The 10,448-nt window shown below is 48.9% G+C and overlaps 1 protein-coding gene across 5 annotated transcripts; it reads left to right on the top strand.

Annotated features, from left to right (window-relative positions):
• Positions 1-3,130: 3,130 nt before the first annotated feature.
• On the top strand, positions 3,131-8,469 carry SPATA24 (spermatogenesis associated 24). Of its 5 annotated transcripts, none has more exons than XM_043573423.1 (6): positions 3,131-3,292; positions 4,471-4,536; positions 4,764-4,894; positions 4,987-5,057; positions 7,931-8,033; positions 8,130-8,469. In XM_043573423.1, exons 1-6 carry the CDS (start codon positions 3,131-3,133, stop codon positions 8,452-8,454), a joined length of 858 nt encoding a protein of 285 aa, XP_043429358.1. In that variant the 3' UTR covers positions 8,455-8,469. The 5 variants fall into 5 exon arrangements, with proteins under 5 accessions (XP_043429358.1, XP_043429330.1, XP_043429451.1 ...); XM_043573395.1 differs by having other exon boundaries at positions 8,115-8,469; XM_043573516.1 differs by having other exon boundaries at positions 3,136-3,292; positions 8,126-8,286.
• Positions 8,470-10,448: the final 1,979 nt, after the last annotated feature.

Raw genomic sequence — 10,448 nt, 5'->3', positions numbered from 1 at the left:
CTCAGCACCTGTCATAGCTATAATGTTATTTATTTGGATAATGACTTAATTTAGGATTTAAGTAAGTATTTATTTGATGATTGTCTCCCCCACTAGACTAAGTTTCATTCTGGGTTTATCTGAGCTGAACCTTAAAGAAATGACAAGTCATCTGCACATTGGCTGGAAGTGCAGCCCAAATTCTTTGAAACTACAGTGGGATGTGTCCCATCTCCTTGAATCTGAGCCCTGAGGCCTCCTGACAAATAGAAAATAGCAGAAATTACACTGTACTGTTTTTTAGGCCTAAGCCTTAAGGAAGTGGCCATCTTCCATTTCCTTTTTTTTGTTGTTAGTTTTTTTTAACATTTATTTATTTTTGAGAGACAGAGAGCAAGCGGGGGAGGGACAGAGAGAGAAGGAGACACAGAATCTGAAGCAGACTCCAGGCTCTGAGCAAGATGTCAGCACATAGCCCGAAGCGGGGCTCAAACCCACAAACTGAGATCATGACTTGAGCCGAAGGCGGACACTCAACCGAGTGAGCCACCCAGGTGCCCCGGCCATCTTCCATTTCCTATCACTTTGGGTGCTTTCTCTTAAACCTAATCACCATGCTATGAGAAAGCCTAAATAGCCCATGGAGAGGGACAAGAAACTTGGTCCTCAGGCTCAAATGCGTTCCCTGCTGATAGCACTAAATTTGCCAGTTATATCAATGAGCCACCTTGGAAACAGAATTTCTAGCCTCTCCTTTCCCAGTCCCCCCACCAAAATCCCATCTGATACTACATCATGGAGCAGAGATGAACTTTCACTATTGAACCCCGCCTAAATGGAAGATTCCTGAGCAAAATGATTTTTTTTTAAGCTGTAAATTTTAGGTGGTTAGTTATACAGCAACAGAAAATGGGAACATCAACCAGAAGGACAACCCTGTGCAGAAAGGCAACACTTTCCGGGGCAGGATCACAGAGCTGTTTGTGATGTCATGCCATCCTGAGTCTTACTGAGCCCTGGCCGGCCAGGAGCCTGGAGTGTTTGTTGACATACAGAGGGGGAGTCTGTGGCAGTCCTCAACCAGAGGACAATCTGTCATGTTCATGCTGGTATGCAGGGTGCAGACCTGGATCCAGGGTTCTCTCTTGCTCACAACCTTCCCTCCCCGGGGAATTGGCTGGTGGAGACTACTACACTCCAGAGTTTTGCCCTGAGGGGCAGCCTATTCCAACTTCTGGAGGTGAATGTGAATGGCAAGGGTTATCAAATTAGCATTTCAGGGGTGCCTGGGTGGCTCTGTGGGTTAAGAGTCTGACTCTTGATTTCGGCTCAGGTCATGATCTCATGGTTTCGTGGGTTCAAGCCCTGCAGCAGGCTCTGCGCTGGGGATTCAGTCTTTTTCCCCCAACCACCGCCCCTCCCCTGCTCATGCTCTCTCTCTCCCCCAAAATAAATAAATAAACTTAAAAAAAAGAAGTAGCATCTCATTAAAGACTTGAGAGAGAAGAGACAGTTCAAGGGGGGAATCCAGGTATTCCTGCCCCAGAGGAATGTGCAGCTTTGTCCAGGGTGATTCAGATGAACACTCACATTCAATAGACAAAACTCCAAGAAGGCGCTGTGCTGAGGCACGCAACCTACAAGACACCTTCTAGGCCCTTGCTGTCCAACACAGTAGCCACAAGCCACTATGGCTATTTAAATCAAAATGTTAACTAATCAAAACTTTTAATAATTTAAAACAATTCCTCAAGTCTCATGAGCCACATTTCAAGTGCTAAACAGCCAAATGTGGCTAGTGGCTGCAGTATTGGACAGTGCAGATACAGACTATATCCGTCACCTACATTTTATTGGATGGTACTGCTCTAGGCCCTTTAAGATTGGTCAACAGAAAAGGCCTTGCTCTCAAGGATGTGAGAACAAAAACAAGAAACAAGGAAAGATAAAACAAGGGCTACCACTGAGAGACTCACAGGAATGGTCACATTTATCAGGCCACAAATTCCAACCCCAAAATAGGTCCCTAAGGAGCTTTGGGAAGCAGCCTGAGTGGCCCACCTGAATTTTCAGCTTCCCTTCCTGGTCACTGATAACACTTTTTCCAAACTCCTTAATATAGTCATTTCTTGCCTGGGGGGTTTCAATTTCCATAAACTTTAGTATCCAATATGTTCAACAAAAATGTAACACAGCATCATGGTTAAGAACATGGACTCTGAAATCAAACTTTCTGTGTTAAAACCTGACCTTGGCAAGTTACTCATTCTCATAGAACCTGGTTAAGGGTATTATAACCTACTTCCCAAAGTTATTGTGAAGATCACATGAAAAAGCTTAATGGTGCCACAGAATAGTGAATACTCAGTGAATATTCGCTCTGATTTTTCCTAAGCTTATTTAATCTTATTTGGGTTTTGAAGAAAGCCTTCAATGGGGTTGTGATGATCCCCCTATATCCTCAATGGGGATGTGTGGTCACTTTATCCTTGTCTACCTCCATTCTCCGTGTCTTTCATGCCCCTCTTCAGTTCTCCTGATCTCTCAGGGCCGTCGCCGGCACTTTGACATGGTGGCACCTCGCTCCAATGTGGCTACCAACAACCTGGTACCAGAGTATGAGGAGGACTCTTCATCTTGGGTGAGACCACTCTCCTTTTCTGGTCTGTGCTTCCCTTCGTTGCTTGGGTTCAGATTACCTAAACACTAAATGTATTCGTACTTGTAAAAGAAATCACAGGAGGCTGGAGTCTCATACTCTGGGTGAAATCCAGAGATTAGGGTGGGAGAAAGAGGGCTGTTAACGTCAAAAATGCCGGAGTTGCCTTAGCTGGCTCTTGCTTCACAGGTCTTGCAGTTTAACAGGCCCTGGGATAAGGCTGAGGGCCTTGTCTGAGTGAGGGCTGTTCACCAAACCGTGCCCCGTCTGCTCCTCAGGTCTGCGTGACGAACACAAGATAAAACAGGTGTGCACATAAACTATAAACTTAAATCCCTAAGGGTTGTTAGAAGTTCCTCCACGGGAAGGCTGTGCTTTTAAGAGAGTGGCTCCTTTAAGAGGCGGTCTCCATCCCTACTAACAAAGAAAGTCCCCGCCCCCGGTTGCCAAGGTGCTCTATGGCGTCCCATTCTCATTGGTGAACGTCAGTGGATGAGGCGCCCAGAGACATTTCCAACGAGCTGGCGGGGGGGAAAGATGGCGACGCCCCTCGGGTGGTCGCAGGGGGGGTCAGGATCAGTGTGTCTCGCTTTCGATCAACTGCGGGACGTGATCGAGTCTCAGGAGGAACTGATTCACCAGCTGAGGAATGTGGTATGCAGCCCGAAGAGCTGGGGGAGGGCCGGACCGGACACCTAAATGGCGGGGGCGGGGCCAGACCCTGTCCCGACGCCGATGGCGAGCTTAGAGCACATTGCCAATGGCGTAATCAGGAGGAGGCGGGGCCCGAGTATGTTCTGGCTAGTAGGCGTGGAGCCAAAAAGGGTCAAGGTCTTCATGATTATTTTCCAGGGAATTTAAACAAAATTAAGTTGCTTTCTACTCTCTGTCTGGTTGTGTAAGGCCTACTAGATATCTCCCCGTGTATTCACTGAGCCTCACTTTCCCCACTTCTAATTGGAGATGACTTCATTGGCTTCCCCGGGGGTTCTCAGATGCAGGTATTGAAACTATAACGCGTTTTCCATTATGGACATCTCCTCCCCAGTGTCTAATGCAGCGCCATTTTGAGTGCAGTAAGCACAGGTTTGTCCCTTGCACATGTTAACTTAAGGGCCTGCGACCCTTTAATGCCCCTTTGCTTTTGCCTTCTGAGTCAAATCCTAGTTCATGAGTTCAAAGCATTGGAGCCACAGATTACCTGGACAGGCATGGTAAAGTCTTGGCCAGCTGAAGTTCATGGTTTTTCTGTTTTTATTTTCTATCTTGATAAGAGAGCTGGGAGATATCTCCATCTCAGAAACAAAACTGACTTAACATCTATTTCTCACCCTGAGGGGTGCGTGCAGCTCTAGGCATTCAATTCCCTGCAATTCCCTGAGGGTACCCAGCTCTTCTTTGCAGCTGGCCTTTGCATGTATGTTCTCACCATCTAGAACACTTTTCTGTTCCACCCCCTCTTCTTGCCCACCCCTGTTTACCAGTCAGAGCTCATGTCTGATGACCCCTTCTCCAGAAGCAGGTCTGACCCTTCCCCAGACCAGGGGCCTCCTCTGGGCACCACAGCCTTTTGTGCTTCTCTATCATAGTGCACACTGTGTTAGATGTACTGGCCATGGGCTATCTCCTATATCAAACTGGTTGCTCCTTGAGGGCAGGACCTAGAGCTGAGCCTCTGTGAATCTTATGGAACCAAATTCTCCCTGTTCAGAGCCCAAGTCTCATCCTAGGTGCCCTGGGTATCATCCCATTGTCTAACCTTGGTCCTGGTCCCTAGAGAGTACCCCTTCAACACCAGCCCCAGGCCCTCCCTGAGCCAGGCTCTGTTGCAGATGGTTCTCCAGGATGAAAATTTTGTCAGTAAAGAAGAGTTCCAGGCAGTGGAAAAGAAGCTGGTGGTAAGTAAGTGCCTCTGTGGGCTCCTGATCTTCCCCCATTTCCTGGGATCCCTGTGGATGGGCACAGTTATTATTGGCCTCTGACAGCTTCCTGCCCTAGTAGTGAGGACAGAATCTTCCTGTACCCTGGCTTCTATATGCCTGTCTGAGAAATGGAGCTGTTAATGGAACCTAGGAGACCTAGGGTAGCTCAGGGGTAATGAGGTCACTGCTTTCTGTTCCTGCAGGAAGAGAAAGCTGCCCATGCCAAGACCAAGGTCCTCCTGGCCAAGGAAGAGGAGAAGTTGCAATTTGCCCTCGGAGAGGTAGAGGTGCTATCTAAACAGCTGGAGAAAGAGAAGCTGGCTTTTGAAAAAGCGTGAGTGGGCCTTTCAAAGGGTTGTGAAGGGTTGGGGGTCCAGGCTGCCTGTCAGCCTTCCCACCCTCTCTTGTCTTATCTTCTCCACCCAGGCTCTCCAGTGTCAAGAGCAGAGCCCTGCAGGAATCCAGTAAGAAGGACCAGCTCATCACCAAGTGCAATGGTAGGCGGGAGGCCCGTGCTCCCCCCCACGCTTACATACATGGGCTCTTCCCTAACAGCGCAGTGCCTGTGTCAAGGGCAGGGTTTCACCCCAACTTCTGCCCCCGGCTGAGGATACCAGGAGGCCCAGGCGGGCCACACCATCGCAAAGGCCTTCAGGGACCAGGCAGGCCACGGAAATGAGGGAAGCAGTTGGTGTACAATATTCTTCATGGCCATAAAGGAATGGGCTCGCTCCCATTTTTCTTGAAACATACGACCTTTTAGTCCAACTTTTGTTTTCCCACTTTTGATGGGTATTAGAAATAGTGTACTTCACTCATACCTGTTACAAGAGGAACAGCAGGGCAAGCACAGTCCTATCTGGGAGCTAACTGCTAGGGACCCAGTAGGGAAGGGTAGGGACTGTGGTGACAGGAAGAGCCGTGCCCTCTCTCAAGGGCTTAGTGCCTCTGCTCTGGGGAGGAGGGGGGCAGTATTGTCAGATCCTTAAAAAAGAAACTGGAAGCCAGTTTTTCATGGAAACTTTTCTGACTTTTTAGTGTTGGCAACTGATTTAGAAATTTTAAAACTATTGTATAGGCTAAGTATAATATGTCCATAGGCCATTAGTTTTCATCTCTGCTCTGTGCAGATGTATGTGGCTCCTTGTTGGCTCACTTGGTGCCATGAGCTGTGGGCTCTTTCTGTCAGCCACCCAGTGTCTCTAGATCCCAGGAATGCCTTTCAGTTTCCCAGAACACTGAATTCCCCTTACCTGGTTTAAGGAACAGATCTGAATTCCACATGCAACATCTGCTTCATACATTGCAGCAGATTTTGAGTAGGCCAGAGACCAGAGCCCAATTCCAAAAGAGATTCAGAGTCCCTTCTGATGGATTGTCACCTGAAGTCTTGGGCACCCCGTACCCACCAATCCAGCCCTCTCTCCCTTGGTGAGTACTCTTACTAATAAGATGCCAACAGGCCGATATCTTGATCTGACCAGGTGGGCTGACAGGCCTTGTGGCTGTTTGACCAAGGGCTCTCAGTAGGGCCTCCTGGGGCCCAGCAGGCAGTCACTGCCTCTGTACCCAAGGCCACCAGACCCCACTCCTTCCTGTCTCTCTGCCTGTCCCCATACTTCCCTAAAAGAAACCTAGAGTTCTTTTCTGGTGGTACTCGAGCATTTCCTAGAGATCAGCCAAAGCCACGGGGTTCTATGTCTGCTTGTGGAAGGTGTGTGTGTGTGTGTGTGTGTGTATGCTATGGGGATGGAACCTGGCTGCCCTCCCCCAGAATGTCCCAGACCCCTCCAGTGGGACACAAGCCCTCACCTGAGCAAATCTCATGAGCTGAGCCTCCCCCTGGCCTGTTGGCCAGGTTGGAGAACCTCCCTTTTTGTGGTTTTAGTTTGTTTTTTATACTTACATAGTTTCTTATTTTTCTCAAAGGGATTTTCTAACCATTCTCTCTGTGGGTGCTATTTATTTTAAATTCATCTCTAACTTATTTTAAAAGATTCACATAAATTTCTGATGCCTTTTCCCAAAAGAACTTCACAATCAATCAATCTGCGTGACCTGGGGAAGAAGGTTTAATAGGCGTGGTCCTATGACCGAGTGAGCTCATTTTCATTCTCTTCCTTCTCCTGTGTCTTTGTCTCCTCTTTTCTATGCTGTGTATTAACTTTTTACCAAATCTTCTCTTCTGAAACCTTAAATACTTCAGCATTTCTACATTTTTTAGACCTTGTGTTCTAGTTAATATTTGTCTAATCTTTAAAGGTAGTGGGATTTTCTTCCTAGGAGGATCAGAATTTTCCAGGGCTCCCCAAGGGTCAGTTTATGTAAATGAAGCACCGCCTCCCCCCCATCCCTACAACCTCTTTCGATTTTGATGCAAGACACAAAAATCATCCTTGCATCTAATGAGCACTTAATTTGGGGTAAGCTTTGTCACCACTATCTCCTCTCACCTCACGCCCCTGTGCTGTCCCTGTCAGCAGATGAGAAAATGGGTCTAGAAGAGGAGGCAACTTGCCCAAAGTAGCAAGACTGTCTCATCAATATTAACACTGCTAAAACATCACCCTCTGTTCTCTGATCAGTTCCTGAGTTTTAACTCTCTTTCAGGAGCTGCCTCCTTGAGGGTAGGGGCCCTGTCTTCTCTCCTTAAGCCCTAGCACAAGTCTGGGCATCCAGCTGGCCCTCAGTACGTCTGGTTGGATTGAGATGACTGAACTAAGTGATGTTTCTAAATCCTAATTCCCCAGAGGATATCCTGGTCATTCAGTCCACAAATAAATTTATTGTGCACCTTCTATGTGCCAGGTACGATTTTAGGCCTTAGGGTTAAAGCAGTAAATTTAAATAATATTTATCATTATGGATTTCATGGATGTAAATCCTAGTAGAGAAGAAAAGTGAGTAAAATATGTGGTATATTAGGTATAAGTGCTAAGAAGAAAAAGAAAGGAGGAAAAAGGGATAGGAACTATTGGGAGAGGTTGTACTTTAGGAAGTGTCTTGCCAAGGAGGTGATAGCTGTGAAGATCAGCAGGAGTTAGGGACAGGAGCCATTCATCCTCCTGCCTTTGGGCAGCACTGTCCACCTCTCTGCAGAGGCCTTTTCCTGCCCTCATGTGAGTCACCTGGTCCAGAATAGAGTTGTAAAGTCACTGACACATTCAGCAGACATTGTGCCGCTCAGTCACCATCCTATCAAAACGCCATAATAAACTCATTCTTACCATGATGTTAACAGCTACTTGTGGAGAACCCTGGGTCAGGAGAGCCAAGTTCTAAAAAGACCCATAAGGGAATGAATGCCTTATCTCAGGAAGGAGCCCTTCGGATGGCAACCACGCCTTCTCCCTGCCTCTCTCCCCCACAGAAATTGAGTCTCACATTATAAAGCAAGAAGATATACTTAATGGCAAAGAGAATGAGATTAAGGAGTTGCAGCAAGTTATCAGCCAGCAGAAACAGATCTTCAGGTGAGGCGTCTGGGCTAGGCTGGGGGTTGTTGATGGAAGTAGGGAGCCAGCTCTCTGGTCCCTACCCTAGACTGTCCCCAGCCCATGCCCAGCCAGCTCCATTGCAGGAATCACATGTCTGACTACCGGATCCAGAAGCAACAGGAGAACTACATGGCCCAAGTGCTGGACCAGAAGCATAAGAAAGCCTCAGGGACGCGTCAGGCCCGGAGCCACCAGCATCCCAGGGAAAAATAAAATTGTCTTCACCTTCCTGTTCTGTAGCTGTAATGCTGGACCTCTGCCTTCTCTGCTGTGGGGGTCCCCATCCCTGTGGGTTTCTGCTTCTGCCACGTCAGGCCTCACCGGTGCCCTGACTCCCAGAGAAGAGGCAGAAGGCACTCTTTTTTTTTCTCCCTGCCTGCCTCCTGGGCTTTCATGACAGAAGGGAGAATCAAGTTACCAGGGACTGGGTGGGGGACAGGCCTTGGACCACTACTTTCCAGGCCACTCCTTGGCTCAGAAAAGGATGCTGCTCAAGTCTCCAGCCCCTGCCACTTCCCTCCCTCCCTTGGATAGTAGGGGGAGTGAAAGTGTGGGGGTATAGCGTAGGGGAGGATTACTTTGTTATCTAATAGGCACTGTCCTTCCTACTCTTGGTATTTAATCCCTCCCTATGTAAACAGCTCTGGTTACCCCTGGTTACCTGTAAACACCCCACCCCACTCCCAGTGCCTTGGTAAATTTAACTCTCCCAACTTGGCTATAGAGCAGGAAGGGCTGTGTGTGTGTGTGTGTGTGTGTGTGTGTGTGTGTGTGTGTGTGAAGTCCTGACCAGAGACATCAAAGCTCATGGGTTCTAGGACCACAATGAATTTGGGAAATCAATTTCCAACATATAACGTTATGTTATATAACATGTGAATCACAGTCACATATAACTGTGAATCACACTTGCACCTTCTTTTTTTTTTTTTTTAACTTTTTTTTTTCCCAACGTTTATTTATTTTTGGGACAGAGAGAGACAGAGCATGAACGGGGGAGGGGCAGAGAGAGAGGGAGACACAGAATCGGAAACAGGCTCCAGGCTCTGAGCCATCAGCCCAGAGCCCAACGCGGGGCTCGAACTCACGGACCACGAGATCGTGACCTGGCTGAAGTCGGACACTTAACCGACTGCGCCACCCAGGCGCCCCTACACTTGCACCTTCTTACACTTCCCCCAAACAGAAGCTCGAGTCTTCCCAAAGGGAAGGAAGGGAAAAGGACCATGCTATGTCTATTTTTAAGGTGGGGGAAGTCTGCGAAGGGTCTAGGACTCACTAAAGTTGCATATGCAGGGCTAGATGATAGGCAGGTTTGATCCTTTCACAAGCCATCTCTGATGGCTAGGTGATCATGGAGACATACCCAGGCAGGAGACCCACTCAGAGGCTGAGTCAGATTTGTCAAGTCTAGCCTAACCCGGGTCAGTGTGAGGATGAGTACAATGGGGATGGGGGTGCTGATGCGTTTGCTCCAAGGCCACCTGGAGCCTGAATCATAGTAGGAACTCGAAGCCAGAAGTTTAAGGGTAAATGGTGCCCATTGTCATTGTCCCAGGGCTATGACAGGTGGTGACTCCTTCCCAATCTGTTCCTGTCCCCAGGGTGCTGGAGTGAGGGCCTTGCAAGTGCCTGGGAGAGCACAGAGCTCTTTCTGCCTCAGAGTCTTTATACAGGGGGCCACAGCTACCCCCAGAGGTTCCTAGGAGACCCCCACATAGGCATCCAGGGCTTGTTCTAGGTGCCAAGGCAGAATGGGAATGCTAGAGCTATGCACTCCAGCCCCATCCAGGATGTTCCCACTAAAGGCAATGGGTCCAGCCAGGGACAGCACCTACCTGAGGCCCTGGCACAACTTTCCGGGTCGAGGGAGCTTACCAAGCAATGCTTTCTATTGGATCGTGGGCTGATGGGTCAAGGAAGGTGGTGGGTACACCCTTATGAACTCTAGCTAGTACAAGTGATAAGGCTGGGGAGAAGGGGTGCACTGAGGTGATGGGAAGACACTGGGGGCTAAGGAGAAGATGAAATTGCTCACAAGATCTGAGTTGCCTGGTCTGAAAGTGTGGTCCTGGCCCCCTGGCTCACATTCTAATCCATACCACCATGGTCCTTGTTAGGCAGACCCCTGCTCAGCCTGTTTCCTAGCCTGTGGAGGAGTGGAGATGGGCCTAGCCCCTGGCTTCAAGTTGCACACCTGCCTTTCCCTCACCTTCATGTCAGCCAAAGCCTGGCGACGCACCCTAGGCTTCTGGCCCGCGCCAGGGGAGAAAGCTGGAAAGGTAGAGCCTAGGGCCCAAGTCTCTCCTGCTAGCGACGCCACCACTTCGCGAGCGGACGCGGCCGCTTTAAGGCGCGGTGACCCCACGACACCCGCGGGCGGGGCGGGGA

The sequence above is a fragment of the Prionailurus bengalensis genome, chromosome A1 (assembly GCF_016509475.1).
Source record: "Prionailurus bengalensis isolate Pbe53 chromosome A1, Fcat_Pben_1.1_paternal_pri, whole genome shotgun sequence".
Classification (NCBI taxonomy): domain Eukaryota; kingdom Metazoa; phylum Chordata; class Mammalia; order Carnivora; family Felidae; genus Prionailurus; species Prionailurus bengalensis.
This window is presented reverse-complemented; position numbering and strand designations above follow the sequence as displayed.

Excerpts from the sequence above, each read along its gene's own strand:
- SPATA24 (XM_043573395.1), top strand. The coding sequence starts at position 3,131 with ATGAGGCGCCCAGAGACATTTCCAACGAGCTGGCGGGGGGGAAAGATG. Across the intron at positions 4,537-4,763 it reads CAGTGGAAAAGAAGCTGGTG|GAAGAGAAAGCTGCCCATGC; the intron begins GTAAGTAAGTGC and ends CTGTTCCTGCAG. Across the intron at positions 8,034-8,114 it reads CAGCAGAAACAGATCTTCAG|CCCATGCCCAGCCAGCTCCA; the intron begins GTGAGGCGTCTG and ends GACTGTCCCCAG.